The following is a 19360-nucleotide window of genomic DNA, read 5'->3' on the forward strand; positions in this document are numbered from 1 at the left end:
CACAGAAGACCCTGCTGTACAGTTTTCAGTGTATAACTTGACAAGCTGACCCTTTATCTTGGTTTTGAGCAGCTGGCTTGAAGGCTGAAGCGTAAAAGGTCCAAAATATTTGGAAGAACGCACCTCAGCAATGTGGCTTCGAAGACCAAAGGTCTGTTTTAATACAGCCTGTGAGCTTACATGGAAGGATACATACATCATCAAACCAGTTCGGACGTAATTCCTCCGTGACATAAATGCTGGTTCTATGAGGCACTGATGGGTTTAACCTTTTGCTTCAAAAATAGTCATTAGCATATGACACAAACACAGCCGAGGGGAAGAGGAGAGTTGAAAAATAATGTTTAAAAATATTTGCCTTTAAAAATTCAGCCCCTCCCATGTTACCAAAATCTAACTAAAGGGATCCAGCAGATGCTGGCTCTGAGATGCCTTTGGTCCAAAAGAATTAGGATTCAATATGTTTTCCCGACCAAGTCTTTCAAGCTCTTTTGCTGTGTTTAGTCCTGCTTCTCTCCTTTGTGTTTCCAAGGGTAGATGAGCTCTCCAAGGAACAGCTTCTTGCAGAGGGATGTCCAGGAATCCTTGGGGTAGCAGCTGTAGGTTAGCAGCCTGTATGTCTGTACCACACTGCCATACGATAGAGGGTTGATTTGTGAGGAGACGAAAGAGGGAGAGCAGCGATGAAAATGTATTGTAGCAAAAAACACAAGGCAGCTGAGGAGGGCGAGCACAACTTTTACACAGCGCTGGCCTCTGTTAAAACGTCAACGCTGCTACTCATACAGTGTCAGAATCCCTCTCTGGCTAGCTAAAGCTCTTTGGCCTCCTACAACACCCTGAGACATCAACAAATCGAGCTTGGCGAGGAGTATTACCAGGATCGTTGTCAAGCAGAGAAGCAGATGCAAGCAGCAGCAGGATTTGAGCGTGATGCTCATTACAGGAGGGTGTGGAACCAGCACCTGTCTGCGTTAGGAAGTTGCAGTGGCTGGAGAGGTGGGGGCCTCCCAATGCAGCCAGCAATACTCCTTTGGGAGTGCACTGCGACTCCTGGGAACTCCTCTACAATGCGCCAATTAAGCCATATCTTTTATGAAGCCACCGCTTTAATGTGCTAAGCCCTCAGCCCACGACCATGCTTTAAGCTGGACCTGGTATCACCCGATACCCCCCCAGAGGAATGGAGTCCAAGCAGAACAGGACACACACCACACAGTGCCACGCAGGGCTGCTCATTACCATTTGAAATTAAGGCTCCTGGGCTGAGTTAATCCTTTCTAATTTGATTTCAATCACCATCCCAAGAATGACCGCCTCTGGATTCTCTGCCTATGAAAGTTCGTGGCCTCCAATTATGGTCACAAGGTTCCTGTCTTGGTCTTTTGGAAGATGGAGGAGGCAGACACACACGTTAGCTGGACGAAGGGTGACAGAAGCACATTACATCTTGGAAAATCTCATTGCAATGAAGCATTTCAGAGCAGAGAGACAGGTGAAGTCCAGAGGATTGATCCAGTCTGGCCAAGATCTGATGCATGAAAAGGATGCACAGCAACAGATTGTCTCCAAAAGAGTGAACAGATTACACAGAAATGGTGGGTCTCAGAAAACAGACCATGAGAGATGCCAAGGGAGGAGACTTACAGAGCTAGAGGAAGCTTGGACAGTGGGGAGAAATGGAAGGACATCCTCCTCTAGTGAAAGGGTCCAATGTGCTGGAACCAGCTGAGCAGCTGTGTGAAAGGAGACTATAGTTCACAGCAGAAAATCCAGCCACAAAAAGGAGAAACAACAAAAACCAAGCAGCCAGCCACTACTTTGTCAAAAAGCTCAGTATTTCTTTTGCCCACTGAAAAGCAACCACTTTTCTGGGAGTTTGCCTGTACCCCCAGTTTGGTCCAGCTGCCTGGTGCTCAGGGAGAGAGGGAGGATGAACTCAGAGTGCCTGCGGAGACAGAGCTCTGGTAAAGGGGGACTCAGCAAAGAGTGCACTAGAATTCATCCTGGAGACCTTTGTCAAATCTGTTTCAAAGTACACCACTGCTGCAGTAGAAGGAGAAAATGCCTGTAGACAGAAGCATCCTTATGAAGTTTAGAAAAAAGGCTGGGGCAGCAGATCACACAGGCTGAGGGAACCCAAAGGAGAGCCAGACCCAGCGCGGTCCAGCTGTTGGACACCCACTCATTAGCAGATATTAAGTGGGTCCCAGACAGATTCCTGGGAAGCTAGTTCTAAATGTGATCAAAACGAACATTTGTAGCAGCAATGGGAGAGCGTAGCTCATGCCGCCTGAGGTGTGTCTAACCCAAACTCACCCAGCTCCTATTTCAAACCCATTCTACAGCCAAAAGGCCACGGATTGACCACAGCATTTATGGGACGTTCTGCACCACTAGAACCAACCGCATTGCATTGCAGTCATAGACAGTTAGCTAAAAAAAAAAAAAGAAAAAATAAATTAAAAAAAAACACTAAAGAAACCTGCTCCCAAAACAAACAACAGTAAAACCTGAGTAACTATTTCTGCCTATTTCCTCAGCTGTAGGCAACCAGTATGTTTTAAATGAAAACATGCCGGGGGAGGATAGGAACTGCTGCTATACATGGGAGATACGCAGTGTATGTTCCTTTGACTATCAGCTACGGGGGCTGGAAGGTTTGGCCACAACATCTCTCGTTGAAAACCATCCCTTGGCAGAGTGGTGATAGCGAGTGGTAATGCTTGCCTACAGAGAAATAACAAGAGATGGTTTTACACCCAGCGCAATTACATGGTGTCTGCCTCCTATTATAAATGGAAACAAACAAGCAAAACAAAAGCAACTATTTATTAGGGAAGTGGCAATATGAGTTCCTTTTATGCAATTTCTGTAGTCCAAAGCTATAATATATCCTGATATAATATACATCCTTTGTTTCATAATGGAGGTGTTCCCTTCTCCCTTCCTCTTTCACAGCAATTGCTGTGAAAAATGGCACTTCTAGCAGAAGGCATACAGATGAATCAAACTCATCGTCTCTTCTCACTGGGCTAGCAGTTCAGTTGAGCCACACTGCCAGAAATAGTTCTTGTGCACCAAAATAAAAGATTTTAAACACTAATGAAACTCCTGAACTATGTGAGACTTCCTGGAGAAAATTAAGTAGCATTTGGGATGGAAATATCATCCCCCGCCCTCCGCCTGCCTCTGTCTGGACTTTGCATTCTGGTGACACCATCTTAAACATAAAAAATAATCACTCTGCTGAACCACAAGCTGAGTGTGAATGCTCAAACCCAGCATTATTGATTTCTAACCCATTATCAGCGCCCCAAAGGACAGCTGTGAATGTATCAGTCACCAATATCTTAAATTATTTTGGGCATAGCTACATGCATACGGCCTGACTTCCATCAGGGATGGCTCCCAAGGGCTGCCATGTGGGGAGGGGACAAAACCACCATGAAATTTCTGGAAAGGAACACTAACATGTACCATAACTAAGAATTTTAGCGTGTCACTTAAAAAAAGGCTTTGTAGATTGTCCTTGCAAAAGACCTTGCAGAAAGTGGTATATTCAGCAGGATTTCTGACACAAGCCCGTTTTTCATTTCTACCAGCACATGGAGAACAAAAAAGTGCCTTTACTGACTCTCTGCTCATTATTATTTGAACAGAAGGCCAAGAGAGACATCCACTAAAGCACTTCCACCTCTTGATATGACTTATACTGTATTCTAGATAGCAAAAGGATCTTTCTGCAGTGCTCCAAGGAAAATTCATCATATTCTTATGACTCACTGCCTCTGCTCTCTAAGTCATGATCTTTTTCCTCTGGAGGAGCTATCCACCTCATCTCACAAACACACTGATGCCAAATTCTCTGCTCAGCGGCTCCTGTGCCTTGTCTTTGGTGTCTGGTTTCTTTTTTATGGAGTCTTCTGGCCACGGAGAATGACATATTTTGGTTCTTACACCAATATCCTACTGAAAGAGAGGAACTGGGAAGACAGCGTGCTTCAGAAACACTAGTTTTGCCCTGGAAGACATCTGTTGAAGGGATTCCCTGTTGAATTGCTCTTGCTGGTGTGCTGGTTCCGTGCTAATCTGACCTCTGCTCAAACAGGGCTGGGGCTGGACCCATGATGGAAAAAGCAAAAAAACTGGGAAGCTGCAGTTCATTCCTTCTCACACACATTCCCCCAGCGCCCAAGTGTGTTTTATAAATTCTGTACACTACTTGCAAGCTCTCCTCCTAGGATGCAAAGAGCAAGAAAAGCAGCCCTGCGATACGGCAGTACTCCGGCAATGTCATGAAATGGATATTTCACAATCACTCCTGAAAGTGTAACGAGAAATTCACTGCTACCACCATCACATCATTTGCCTTCGGAAAAAAAATTTCCTTTAGTATCTCTGACGACAGAGCATGGAAGTGTGAGGTTACAACAGCACAGGTGAGCTTTTCCTATGCACCTTGCCAGAGCCACTCAGGAGAATAACTCTCTTGTCTTGCCCACACACTCATCCTGCCAGCATCACGGATCAGCTGAGGCTTTTCAACACACCTGGAGGGGAAGACCGTTTACTGGTGCTTCATTTTGGATGGTTTAGCTGCTGCCTTTTGCTTCTCTCAGCATCCAGCAGTTACTAAGGTGAGGCTGCAGAGAGCCAGGACGCGAGGTGATAATGACGCCAAGTCTTAATTCCAGAAGTAAACAGAGCTCCGTGTTTCTCCTGTCTTTCATGTTTCACTTCACACTATACAGGATGCTGCATTTTCTCTAAACAGAGGATTCAAGCAGGGTATTAAAAAGAAGAGAAAGCAGCAGCCAATTATTACAATGTGAAATGTATTTCCCTTGTTTCAGCATTTCACAGCTGGAATATTTTAAGTGGGGCCTTTCATTGTGACCAGTTTCAGAACTGCTACAGAAGAGAGAAGGGCTTTGGGGTCAGTCTGAAGCACAGCCCGCAGCAGAAAACGTCACGGAGGGCATAAGGGGCTCTCCTGCATAAGGAGCTGAAGAGGTTTTCCATCCTGCTGCTCAAGCACTCTGAACTTCACACTGGCTGAAAAGAAACAAAACAAAGATACCAAATCCACCCTTGGAGAAAAGCCCATGCCGTTTGCGGCTCAGCTCTGTTGGCTGAGCATCGATTTCCTTGAAATGGAGTGTTCAGCCTTTCTTGATTTGTGAACCCTTACACATTTTTGATAGGAAGCACAGATTCTCTCTATTGTGGTTTTAAGCATAATGACAAATGATGTGTTTCTCTCAGCTCCATTAAAAGTGCCCCTCTGTCTCCCAGCTTGGAAACGCTGTGCTAAAGCAAGCACAAAGCCTAGAAATCAGCCAGTCAGACCTGATGATGACAAAGGGACTGGAAAAATCTCTTTTCCCAAGCTTCCATCAGAATGGGAACTCCATGCTAACAGCAGGCAGAGAACTCCCCTTTAATTCGTGCTCATGTGGATACAGCACATGTGCGAATCTCTTCCATTTTCACACTAAGGGAGGAAAGTGGCTGGCCTGGAGGCATTGAAGACATTTTAAAGCAATCACTGCCTACTAATCCCAGCGTTCATGTCTTTAACACACCGCTAACCCCATCAAACCTGCCACTTTGGGATTTCCTCTTGGCCTTGCTATGTTCCCAATACTTTAAAGACAAATAGGAAAGGTTTTGGATTGCAATGGTGACGTATTGCACATGAACATTTAATGCAATGTTTCAAACAAAGGTAACAAGTAAGACTAGCAAGGCATTTTTCTTTGAAAGATCTTGAATCACTTCACATAAATAAAACTAATCCCTCTTCTGCAAACCTGCACCAGCCAAGTCTGCCCCTATTATTCCTTTCTAGAGGTAAGAAGATGAGGCACGAGTAATGAAGTGATCTGCCATGGATCAACCAGTGACTCAGGAGCACAAACAGAAATAAACCTCTTCATCTGTGTAAGCTCCATCACTGTAGCATCTGTGTGACTCTTACACATTTAAAAAACCAAAATATTTTATCTTTGAAATAATTCAAATTAATTAAAGTTACAGAGTTTCCTCCTTCTGGGAGACAACACTCGTCTAGCAGATAGCTCTGGTTTAAAGTGTCTCCCCAAACCATACAGCCTTTTTCGTTTAAGACAGGAAGGGTTATACTGAAACACGGGCTTCCCCAATGCCTTCCAAAAGGTGTTTGAGTACCTCAATAACCAAATGTGCTTTGGCTAGAGGAAGTGTCTAAGCCATGCCAGGAACTACTTTCCAGGCAGGCAATTTGTCAGAGAGAGACAGAAACCAGCAGGCACTGACATTTCAGGTACGTGGTTGAGCGCTCTTACCCTAGGAGCAGCCCGTTAGAACCGAAAATGCTGCTTCTGTAGGGCATGGCCACACACTTCCCTTGTACAGCTGCAGGGCAGCAAGCTCCTCATGAGATCATTCAATTGTTTAAACTTCTAGGAAAACACATGCACAAAAAGGCTACAAATGTATTTTGGAATGACCTATAGATGACTACAATGCTCAGGACTCTCAGGAATTCACACTAAAAGCAGGAAGGCTCTGTCTACTGCAGATGACTCTAGCAGAGAAGAACCCTAAACTCTCCCGTGATTGCCAGCCAACCCCAGAGCTCAGTGTTCTGCTTCTTCTGTACACCGGCATCATCGATGGCACAAGAGAGGTGGGGACATGAACCCATTTGTTTCACATGACAGCGCACTAAAGCAAGCTCGCTGCTTCTTTGTGTTCCGGTAATCATGGAGACACCACCGTGACAGGTCCTACAGCACCACGGCAAAACTTGCCCCAAAGTTTGTCATGTGAATATCTATGTGTTGGGCAAGATGGAAAGAGAAGTACAGAGAAAATGAACCGACCTGTGCATGATCAAACAACATGTTGGTAACCTGTGTGCGGGCTGAGTTTGAGACCCCTGAACCTCACTGCTACGCCTTACTTCGCACTCCAAAGTGATGTGACAATGTACCCATCCCACCCAAGGTGGCATCCCTTGAGCTGACGCTGGGCAGACAGAGCTTTTGCAGAGAGGACATCAGCTTTGACATATTTGCAAAAGGCTTTTTAAAGTCCAAAGTGTTTCAATTCTGACATGTGGAAAGAAAATACGTGTTTTGTTTCTGGTGTGGGGATGGGCTGTTCATCTGTCCTGGCCCAGGCTTCATCAATATCGTATTTTATCAATTCAGAAACCGAGCCAAAGAACTTGGAGGCCAGATGCCACAACTGAACCGGGTTGAAATTAAACACTGCACTAACCCCTTGCTGTCAGGAAAAGCTACCCATTCACGTTGGTAGAACCATCTTGATGGTGCCTGTAAAATCAGCTGCCGTAACGTCTGCCAGAGAGTGTCTTATCCAAGTTCTGAGACTGAAAAGGGAGGCAAAACCTAAGCAGTCAGGACACCAAGTGACATGTACTCTCTAAAGTCCTTTGAATTCAATTCAACTGCTCCATCTGTTACCACTCCAGTGACATGTTTTTGTGCTGGGGCAGGAGCACAGGCTGCAGAAATTCTGAGAGATGCCTCTTCATCTCTCAGGCAGCATGGCATTTAAGAAAGATTGCCATGGCATGGCTCTTTCTTAAAACGTTTAAGAGGAGCAAACAAATAGCCAACAAAGAAAGTCAGTCAGGTAACAAACTCAACTGAGCAGCCAACCTTCTGCCTGAGTGGTGGCCTATTACCCTGCAGAAGGCTGAACAAAACTGAGAAGTAACCTAAGACTGGTGGGAATAGATGGCCTCATCTCTCGGTGGCAATAAGATTTCCTTCTGCCCTGTGACCTGCTGTTCACTGGGTCAGTTTTCTCCAGCAGCATCTCCGGTTCTCCAAAGACAGCCCTGAAAGGTTAAGAGGTTTCTGCCAGAAAATTCATAGGAACCTGCTGAAGGGACCCATGGAAAAGCAACTGAGTTGGTAACATGGCTCAGCTCTACTTTCCCAAAATCGAGCCTGGCACTGCTCCAACACACAAAGCTGTCAGCGGTTGCCTCAAGCTTCCTTCGCATTTGATGACCAGCCTCGGTTTAGTGATGATCGAGCTCTTCCTCATATCTAAAATCCCTGCTGCATGCTCTTCGAATGGAGGGGAGAGAAAAATTTAGACCTGCTTGATTTTAACTACGTTATCCAGAGCTGTTGACAGTTAAACCCATTTCCAAACGCCCCTTTACTCTGATGCCAACCATGGTTCACAGTTACCAAAAGTGGAAAAACAATGTCTAGCTTCAAAATGGTGACAGATTAGTCACAAAAAGAGAATGATTATCAGAGATCTGCCCAGAGCTCTGAAATTAATGCAAACACCTCAGCTCAGGACTTCAGTTAGTCAAGTCAGAACTGAAGCAGCTCCATTGATTCACAGCCATTGCAGATCCAGCCCTCTGAAACAGCAGATTTTCCAAGTATTTTTGTAATCTCGCTTATTTCAGAGCCCAAACCCCCAAGACTAACAGCTTGTTTAACTCTCAGAGGTTTCACCTGACCTGGCACACTACAACTGGAATCAACAGACGAACTCATTTATACGGTGCTTGTCTGGATGTCACTTTTAGTTGCCACAGGCTTCGTAAAGGTGCTCCTGATTCTGCTTCAGCATCGCATTTCTTTTCATTGACATCCTTGTCCTGCTCCTTGCAGTAATTGGTTACCAGTATGGACAACCGCGCGACTTGAGCCTTGGGTTTTTTCCTGCCCTGCCTCCCACATCTTTCTATTCATCAGCTCCCCATTGCACCAAAAATGAAATGCATAATGCAAACTCCTTGACCTTCTGCATGTGCAGCGCTGAAGGACTTACCCGCCAGTCTGTAGGATCTGCAGAGCCGAAGGATGACTGAATAAAGAGGCAGGGAGTCAATCAGGTCAACCAGCAAGTGTATCAGGCCTTGCACGATCACCACCAGCAAGCGGAGCTACCGAGAAAGAGAAAATAAGAACATCTCAGAGAAACAGGAGATGCAACACTTAGAAAATTCATGAGCCGATCTGCAATCTGACGTGGCTGTGTGCTAAGCTAAAGCCTCCCAAAGTGGGTTTGATGTTTAGAAGTGCTGGGCATCCAGATCCTGCATGAGGTTCCTTGACAATCTCAGCTCAAGGGTGTAACTGAGATGAAGCTCCTGCAGGTGCAGAGGCTGTGACCTGCCAGGACATGAAAGCAATTCCACTTTCAACAGCCGTAGTCTAAAAGGCAGAATTCGGGCTTACATTTCTAGCAAACACCATCACTGTGTATCAGCGAACGTAAATTTTTCTTTCTCCAACAGTGAACTGAAGTAGCTTATTTCTGCCTGAAGGAACCCCGTGTGGAGCACCTAAGCAAGAGCAAAGCAGTCAGGAACAAGCTTCGTGCTCAGTGTTTTCTGTCCCCTGATTAAAGCACCTCCTTTTGTCCGGCTGCATTTATTTTTGCCGCCAAACTCATCTGAAAAGAGAGGGCTCAAAAAAGATGTTGAAACCATGTGATGGCCACAGTCTGCAGAAAGTTGTGCTCCAGGCAGGCCTCAGAGAGGACTGGTCATACTGGGGGAAGAGAATAAAAATAAAGAAGTCCAACCCTCTGGAGCAAAGCCCGGCTGAAAGCATTTAACACAGCAAGTTAATAAAAAAAAAAAAAAAAGTTCTGGATGAAACTAGAGGGGCCGTCACCCCAGATGTGGGATGGAAAGATAAAAAAAAAATGACTCCTGAGTGAAAGAGAGGGGAACAGCTTGTGCCGCTGACTGGGATTTGCTGGGAATTCCCTTTGGAGAAACACAAACACGCATCCTGAATTCCACTTGCTTGGCCTACAGGGGCTGTGTGAGACAGATTTATATTTTCTTTGTGGATGACAGTAAATGACTAGGAAACCTTCTTTTAATATCTCAGGAGACAGTATATGATTAGCTTCAAGGGTTAAATCTTACCAGAGTGAACACCAAACAATGCAGTGCAGTTGTAGGCAGAAGGAACAGCAGGATTGCAAACAGCAAAGTGCCAATAAATAACTAGGGAAAAAAGAAACACAATCATTAGCAGAGTGATGGCAAAATAAAAAAAAGAAAAAAAGAATAGGAAACTGTGAGACAGTAAAAGTTTGAAATACTCCTTAACATGTTTTACTCCCTATGTGAATAATGCTGTTACCTTGAATATTTTCAGTACTACTTCTCTCACTGGGCCTTTTTGGAAGGCTCCTTATTATAGGAGTATCTTTGGAAAGATAAAGAAGCTGGATCCTGATAGCATTTATGCCTTTAGAGACAATCCCATCCCTGTCAATTTTAAAGCCATTGTTCAGTTTTTATCAGGCAAAGGTGGAAGGGTACAAAGGAGTAGAAATTTGGTAGGGAATTTTGTGGAGAATTGAGAAGTATTTTTGTTCCTCCTTGTTTTAGCAGAACAAGCAGCTGGGGAAAAGCTGACAAAATCTGGTTGATAAACATTCCCAGCAGCAGCTGACTGGTCAGCCCAGCCACTGGACTTCTGCCTCTTGCTTGCTGGGAAACCAGCAGAGAGAAAGAAGCTGGAGTTACTGGGGTGGAGGAAGCAATATTCAGAGGATGAAGGAGAAAAATCCATAGGAAAGCAGGTGTCATTAACTCCACTGCCCACAGAAAAACTTATTTTTATTCTGGGCCAGCCCAGTTGGCGTAAGCCTAAATAATTCCAACTGGGAGAAATGCAGATTTATGACAAAGAGGGATCTGACTCTTCAATTTTCAGTCACCACTTGCAGAACACAGAGGCCACACGAAGACAGGGCACTGCCATTTCTGCCAAAAGAGATCATGGCCGTGGTATATTATAAAAGAAAATAACCCAGACAGTCCTGTGACAGAGGTGGGTCAACATCCCAGCTTTATGCACATAACCAAAAATAGATCATAACCCAACTCATTCTCTTTACAGCAGTTGTTTCTGCCCTCCTCTGTCACTCCACTGCAGTTGCTTAATGTCTCCAAAAGTCTTTTAAAGGTCTGCTTTGAACTGTCTTTTCCCACCCAGGCCAACGACATAATTCCTACTGGTCTCCGGAGCAGCAGGACGAAGCCTGACGTGCCAAACCAGCTCTCCTCAAAGTACCCAGGGACCGAGCCCTGACGCAAATCATCTTCCTGGCACGGAGGCGCTTACTTTTCCATCACCAAAGAAACCGAAAAATAGCTCCTCCACTGCAGTGTGAGAAGCTCAAGGTTATCTGTTGTGATGGAGAGAGAAGCACTGGCCCTGGAAGTTACCAAATATTATTGTATTATTTTAGCGATGTTTGCAACTGCGGGCGTGGAGCAACTCAGGCTGTGCTGAACTTTTGGGTGGCATTTCAGAAATTAAAAAGAGCTTGCGGCGTTTGACAAAAAAACCCTGCCTCTTCTGCTTGAGTGAGAGCGTGTGGGCCAGGCTCCAGCACAACGTGAATGAAACAGGGCCTTTTAATAGAAATGCTGGCACAGCTGTTACTGTGGCAACGCTGTTGGGCACCACTTTTTAAATCGCCTCCCTCCTCCATCCCCTCTCCCATGCTCCTGGAGCTGCGAGCACCTGCAGCGCCCACCAAAGTAGCTCCCCAGGGTACCTTGCAAAGGCTCAGCACTTGCGAGAATTAGGCCCCCTCACGCAGAGAAGCAAAGGGGGCCTAATTGTAAAACAGCCTCCAAGAATTTGTTTGAAGAGCCACGGATGCAGACAGCTGGGGCATGCACTTGTTCTGGACACCACAAAGCCTCCTGTGTCTTCTGTCTCAATATTAACTGAATCTTATGCTTGGACTTGATGATCTTAGTGGTCCCATCCAACCTAGACGATTCTATGATTCTAGATGATTCTATGAAGGGGGATAGGATCGTATTGTGCACAGGCAGCGTCCTGCAGTGAGCCCCAGGCACTGCAGCACTACCTGGTCCAAGTCATAGAAGCAGGAATCCACCTGCCGCTGGAGGACGTTCCACTTCTTCCCACAGAACAAGCACCAGAGAGATGACAGGCCGTAAATCTTGAAGCAGTAGAGCCTGGGCAAAGCGAAGATGCTGTGCATCAGAACTGTGAGTTCCTGAGCTTCAACACAAAACAGCTGTCATCATCACACCCCTGTGCCCACTCGCTTACCCATGCCGCAGAACTCGGGGCGGCAAAAGAAATCAGCCCAAGAATGACGCAGATAAAATACTGATTGCTCAGTTAGGCGTATTTGGGTTGGCCTCTGGCATGGGCAAAGCAGGCTACTGCAGACAGCTCTGGACCACTGGAGGGCAACGGCCATGCCGTGCCATGCTCTCGATTTCTGCTCCTGTGGATGAAGGGTCTGGCATATGGGATGTGGCAAATGCCGCCGGAGGGTGGCCCCTATCAGCCGCAGCAATCGCCAGCCCCACGCCACCGCCTCCCTTGCAGCAAAGGGAGCAGCAAGCTTGTTCCCCTGAGCTCACCTCTGTCTCTGCAGTTTAGATCTGCCCTGGTCCCCTCACTTCACCCCCCTTCCACAGCAGCAGCAGCCAAGGTCTTACTCCTCACACTGGAGTCAATACACTTCACTTTTGCCTCCGCAGCACAGAGAGACAAGGCAGGGGACTGGAGCCCCTGCACCTTCTTTAGTAAATCTCTGCTTCAGACATCCGTAAGAGTGGGAAGAGATCAACTAAATGGCTGGTGGCACCCCTAGCGCATCCTTTCCTTGGGCTTTTATAACCTGGTGCTACAACACTTCAAGCTACTTCCCTCCCAGACAAAATGGCAACAGTGAGAGAAGCTTGGTGTGGTTAGGGGTGGGAAATCAAGCCATCTATGGAATAACACAGAGAAAGAAAGAGCCCCTGGGATGGAGAAGAGGCACAAAGAGCCCTGGGTAGCAGTGTCCAACACACAGGGATGTAAAACAGGGGACACAGGCCATCTGTGGGGCAGGACAGAGCCTGAGAAAGCCTGAGCTACAGAAGCCAGGGCGGTTAACCAGCCCAGTTAAGGCGAGGAGGCTGCTCCGATTTCAAGGCAGCGTTGTGAAAGCAGAGGCAAGGGGTCTTATCCAAGAGAAGAGCCTGTTTTGAGGAACACCAACTGCTTCAAGGAATTGGCAGCGTGCCCCAGACTGGCAGGCGCAGCTCGGTGCGCTAATCCCCAGATCCCCAGGCAGGAGGGTGCCCAGGATGACTCCAGGTTGCTGATACCCACCTGCCCTGTTGCTCTAGGGCCACACACTCCCCTGCGCACCCTGGCACGGCACAGGGTGGCTGTTCCTGCTGCAGCACCTGCCCCACCTTCCCCGGCTGCCTGCACGCACTTGCCCGCTCTCGTTTCACCGAGCGCTTTGTTTCAGAAGGGGATCTCAGGTTTCACCAGCACCTGAACCAGAAAATTCTTCTGCCAGCTGCAGGAACGCAAGGTGTTGTGGTGGCTGTGTTGATGTGTGTGACCGCTATCCCTTCCCGACTCTCCACGGGGGATACCTGGCACAGCAGGGGCAGTTGGGTGCCAGCAGCAAGATAAGATATAGCTGCTCTATACTTCTAACAAACCACTGAGGTGAGCAGGCTGGCTCCCTGCAGCTCATGAGGGACAAGCAATCAGTTGAGAAAATGCTTTCCCTATTTCCACTCTCTGCACAATTAGGAGGAGCAAAGCCACTCCTCACAGACCAAAACAGAAATTCCAGTAATTAGAGGTGTTTCAAGAGACTCCCCATAACCGACGTTACTGATTTTGGGTGCAAGCCCTCCGCTCGCAACAGACCCGATTCATATCTCAGTATTTCCAACCATTCCCTAAACTACCCATACCTGAAGTTGTACTGTTTCTCCTGTTTGCAATGTAACACCCACTGCTCATAGCCTGAGGAGGAATGATGACCATTCTGTCCCTTATAAGCCAAAAGTTCCTTTATTTATTACCTTGTCTCTCATCTCCTTGTCAGCAGCAGCTATTCTCCAGTGGCCTGTGTGGCTCCTTGCTGCAGCACGTGTTAATGGAGGGCAGCAACAGAGCACTCTGGTGGGCACTGTTTGCTCAGTAACTCCAACATACCCTGGACCTGCCCCAAAGCCCATGAGGTCCTCTAGTACGTCCAGACAATGACACCAGGTGCTGTAACCCCAAACCTGCCATCTGTGCTCCACAATGCAGACAAAAACCTCTGAAGCAGGGCAGAGGCAGGGATTTTGGGGCTTCTCCAGAGGTACAAGGGTTCACCTTTCCTCCTCCTCTCCTCCAGTTCCCCTCAAAGCTACTGGTCAGGGTGCAACTGAAAAGATTACTCTAAGGTTGAATCAAAGGGATGGGGTGAACTGCTTTCTTGTCCTCAAAGGAGTCATGTGAACTGCTTTCTTGTCCTCTGCCTGTCATCTAGTTTTATTTTTCCAGGTCACTACAACAACAAATAAATATTTAAACATAGGAGAACTGAAAGACAGGTTGCTTGTACTACTGCGGCCATCATTTGTACATGCATAAAAGAAGGCTATAATTTAATTGCTGTCTAAACTGTGAAATCAAGAGACCTACACCAGGATTGGATGCTCCACAAATCAAAGACGTGGCCTGAGTATTCACTGGCCCTTCTCTCCAAACATAGCCAAGACGCAGCCAAAAGAGAGCAACTCACCTGGCTCTGTAGGCATAGAAGCAGTAGATGTGGAAGGTGAGAAGTGCAATGATGTCAGAGAGGATGCAGAGAGCCAAGGTCAGGCCCAGACAAGCTGACAGCCCGACGTACCAGAGGATCATCTCAATGAACGGGGACATCAGGTGAATGTAGCCTAGTGGACATTGCAGAGTGTCAGTATTTGAATGAGATGTTTTCCTGTTTACAGCCTTAAAAGACTGAATCCCCCCCCCTCCCCCCCGAACATTGCTCCAGAAATCATAGCCATGAACACATGGAATTAAAACTGGAAGACTCCTTTAGATGCCATCTTCTCTTTAGGAGGGCCCACAAAAACTCTCTTTTCCCCCAGGTTTCTGACCAGGTGTGGCAGCTCTGTGAGGAAGGGAGGACATGCTTAGCTTGAACAGAGCAGTCACCTTGTTCCACGTGTGATTTGTTTTTCTAGATTTGTGTCCAGGTTCCCATTTGTAACTGCAAACATCAACCTTTACTGCAACCATTCCCCTTTTCTTGCTATTCCCACAAAAGCCATATGGTATTTGTAAAATAAAACAGTGTGGAGGCACACAGTCTTTTTCATCACCAAAGTGGAGCAAAGTCACAGAAACAAGACAATACTTGATTGGTGAGCAAAGGAAGTCAGTATAATAACTAAGAAGTTCATGTCCATCATGATTGTCCTCCTTATCAAGGATGGCAGGGGTTGGCATTTGCATCCTGAGAGCACACTTCTCATCCCTGTCCTATGAGCTGCCTCTTACATGGCAAAGACCACGAAAACCTTCATAAGACCTAACGCCTTCCCTTGGTCACTCACCACTAACGGCACCAAGAAAGCAAGCTCCGTCATGATTTGCACTCCTTGCAAAGCATCGGTATAAGCACTTTATTTAATATGCATGACTTCCTTGTGTGGGAATCTAACTTTGGCTTGAGTTCCCACAGCAGGAAGACTCACAGACAAGTTTGTACTTGCAGTAGTGCATTTTGATTCATTATTCACCTCTAGGCAAACGTTAAACAGTCGGGAGGCAAGAGATGAAAACGGAGGCTGAAAAGTTAAAACAATGGCACTTACTAATCCAAAGATGGATGTGGTAAAGGAAGAAGCGGCCCAAAACCTGATCCAAAGCTGGGTTCATTTTCAGTCCAGCTGGTGCTCCCATTAGCCACTGGAGCAGGTCCTGGAGCTCTTCAGCTACGTGCTACAAAGACATGGAAGCAAGGGCACTTGAGATAAAATACTGCTACCACGCTGAGCAGGTCCAGTGCTCTCTACGTGCTGCCCCCCGCAAAGTATTCTTACCACACTCTTCAAACCAATGGAAAAAAAAATCCAAACAACTACTTTACAGACAGCTAGTTAAATCAAAAATGCACCGTTATTGACTCTTGACTGAATCCAAACGTAACAGCAAAGAGGAAGCCGAACTGCTTAGACGGTCTCAGTGCTGTGAACACGAGTCTAGTGCTTGTTTACGGACACCTCTGGCAGACTTGCACAGTATGAATTCTTGGTGTAATGAGAGTTCTTGAAATAGATGGCAAACGCTGGCGCACAAATAGACTTCTTCAGACAGTCAACTGAAAAGTCAGAACTGAGCAAGTAATTAACTATGGGGAAGGCTGTCAGGATTTCAAAAAGGGAAGATGGCAATGCACTCATGGGCAAAAAAAGTGAATTTTTACCAACAAATAACCCCTATGTGTTTACTGCAGGGTAGAAAACACAATTATATAAATGTATTTCATACATAAACAAACTTTCTTGATGCTCTGTGGTGTACTTGGCAAGATTAACCATGATAGCACTGATCTTGCCTTGCACTGTCATGTCTCCCTGTAGGCTTCGTGGAAAGATACCTGTGGCATCCCAGTGAAAAAGAAGCCCTCTGAATCATTAAGAAAAAAAGCCTAATGGAGCTTGTCCCCAATCACCGAGGGCTTTGGTTCACAGTTTCTGGTGATTTAATCCCAGGCTGATGTTATTTACTCTTTTTCTCTCTCCACCCCACGACTCTGCTGGAGGTCCCGCTTGCAGTTGACAGGGCAGAAGATGGGGTGACTCTGCTGCTGGCTAGTTTGTACCTGACCTACTCACTAAGCTGAAACCAGCGGTGAAGTTCATTTACCAGGCTGTGAATTGAGGTAGCTGAGAGTGGTAGCCTCCAGCAAACAGGCAGGGAATATATCTGTAAGAACTGACCTCTCACGCTGTCCTGCATGGACCAGAGATTGTGAGTAAAGCCCTCTACCTCCAAAAATCCCAGTTACAGTCAAGTCCATGCAAGAGAGTTGCACTGAAAATCGTGCATGTATAGAAGAATCAAGACATGCTACCTAAAGCTGATGCACTGTAGCCTACTTTCCCCATCATTCATATGGATAATTTCCCTAAGGGGAAATTATTTCCAGAGAATGAGTCCATTTTATTTCTTAGCCAACAGAATCCTTGCAAAATGAGTTTGTAAACATTTACTTTTAGTGTAGGGGAAAAATTAAGGGCTCCATCTTCAACTTAAACAAAAGGATTGCCTTTTTATTTTGTTCATTTTCCCTGTGTCTCACTGCAAGTCAGAACTGATTTTAACCCATGGATCTTAACTCTGTGGCTCAGAAGTGTTAGCTGCTTTATAAATAGGCTGTTTTTAATATTTAAAGTGTTGGATTGTTAACTTAGAAAAAGCATTTAGGGATTTTAATGAAATATTTAAATGCTGGAAAGCAGTCCTTCCGCAAGGCTTGTGGAGGCTGCCAGTCCCAGAGGTGCTACTGAATTCTGTCAGGGGCACGTGGCTGCGGGAAGGCGTTTTTCACCTCCACTTGCTGTTATTCACCTCCACTTGCTGTTATTCAGCTGCACAAGGCATTGCAAAACCTAGTCCAAAGGCATAACCTTGTTTTCCAGACAGATATTTTAGGACTGATCAATAGCAAGCAGAATCAGAAAAGGTGACTGGGAGTCCAATACTCCTGTTGCAGTCATGAATATTGAATGTGGCCAGGATTAATAAGTAAGATACAGTTATTGGAACTGGAATCCAATACAGAATTGGAAGTGTTTCATAAAGGGGTGTAGGGATGTTACCAGATTGGAGACTAAAGCTAACATGGTTTAGATGAGATCGCTGTCGAAATATTTTCTTTCCTGTCATGCTCTTCTTTCTAGTGTCCACACACAGAGGGTCTGTGGGAACGTGACAGGGACAGAGGACACACAGCGCACCACGGGTGGGCACCAGGAAGCGTGCTGCAAACTGCCCGAGTGCAGCATCCAGTGCAAGTCAGAGCAAGCAGAGCCAAAGCACCCCCTACCAGACACCTGGCAGGCACCCTGTATCTGTTACAGACATTTGGGCTCTAAATTATACTTTTCTACAAATTAACATTCAAGAATATTTCCCAGGAAGTGTCCCCTCTGCTTGCTTTCTTTATGGATTAGCAGGACATGACTGAATAGGAACTCACATCCAATTATCTCTAAGCCCCAGCAATAATTTTGGAGGCACGATCTCTGATAAATATTTAACTGTTTCAAAGAGATTACAGATTAAGAAAAAGAGACATCAGCAAGGATGAAAGAGGTGAAGGAGGAAAAAAAAAAGAAAATGGTTTATAAGCAGTTCTTTTAAAAACAGACAAATGTAGTGCTTTGAATCAGGTATTTTTGAAAGAAGGCTATCTTGTGGAAGCCAAAAACAAGGACAACCATTGGGAAGCCTGGTGGGATTGAGAAGAAGGAGGAGGGTGGGAGTTCTGAGGGCACCTACATGGAGAAGATTATTCACATTTTCCGTTCCTGGATTTGAAAGCCTGCTCCAAAAAATCAGTCCTTGGTATTGCACACAGCTACTTGCCAGCTACTCCCTAGGTGTCTCTGAATCACATCTGCCTCATTTACTGACAAAAGCAACTTGTTGTTACAGTCGGCCCAGCGCAGCTCATCAAGCTGTGAAAGTGGGAGCCGCAGTCCACGATGGCTTGTGCATCACCAAAAATTGCTGGCTGAGTGCTGATGTGAGAACCATAATATCAGGGATGACGAATGATGGCTAGGGAACACGGCCTGACCCTCACGTCAGCAGGCTGAGCTTGTGACCCTGTCAGTTGTTGAGAGCCAAAATAACCTACCTGCATTTGCTTTCTTCCAGAGAGATGTTTGCTAGGAAAAAAAAAAAAGAGCACTGTATCCAGTCCCCACACAGCTACCATTCTGTCACTATAAGGTTTGTCAATATTAAAATCAATCAAATCAATGAGGTTAAAATAAGGTTATGTATATAACCTTATAATACATAACAATCTTATTATAATGTATAGAATGTCTATTTACTAAGAGCTACAGAGATGTAAGGTCGACACTATCATCAGACCTGGGGCATACACCAAACGCAGACCAGCAAGGAGTGCTGCGGAAAGAAAAGTAACTCATTCCGCACATGAGAGAGTTTGTGTTACTGAACTTGGCAACACATAAGCACTTGAGAGAGCCCAAGTGGTGGGAATAATGTGTACCAGATGGACGCTCAGCTGCAAAGAGGAAACCCACTGCTGAATGGCTAAGGGGAGATTTTGCTGTCATACTGGAAAAGAAGTGGTGCTGGCTTGCACACCACGTGCTGAAGTCATTGGGATATTTTGGGATCACTCAGATCTGCAATTTTTTAAGGCCTGCACATAATGCATATAAATCTATGTCCACCAAAGACAGCAAAAGGACTCCAAATTATTTTATGTCCACAATCTAATATGCTTGAAAGAAGAAAGT

At 45.9% G+C, this 19360-nt stretch overlaps 1 protein-coding gene across 1 annotated transcript in view; it reads right to left on the reverse strand.

Annotated features, from left to right (window-relative positions):
* Positions 1-473: 473 nt before the first annotated feature.
* The window catches only part of LOC128913720 (phosphatidylinositol N-acetylglucosaminyltransferase subunit Q-like), a 30533-nt gene continuing 11646 nt past the window's right edge, over positions 474-19360 (reverse strand). Inside the window, exons 4-10 of the mRNA XM_054211788.1 lie at positions 15671-15797; positions 14590-14743; positions 11896-12007; positions 9926-10006; positions 8815-8929; positions 4977-5058; positions 474-630 (exon numbers count right to left, since the gene is read on the reverse strand). Coding sequence (XP_054067763.1) covers positions 501-630; positions 4977-5058; positions 8815-8929; positions 9926-10006; positions 11896-12007; positions 14590-14743; positions 15671-15797 — 801 coding nt within the window. The 3' untranslated portion in view covers positions 474-500. The remainder of the gene's footprint in view (positions 631-4976; positions 5059-8814; positions 8930-9925; positions 10007-11895; positions 12008-14589; positions 14744-15670; positions 15798-19360) is intronic.

Source organism: Rissa tridactyla, chromosome 8, assembly GCF_028500815.1.
Source record: "Rissa tridactyla isolate bRisTri1 chromosome 8, bRisTri1.patW.cur.20221130, whole genome shotgun sequence".
NCBI classification, from domain to species: domain Eukaryota; kingdom Metazoa; phylum Chordata; class Aves; order Charadriiformes; family Laridae; genus Rissa; species Rissa tridactyla.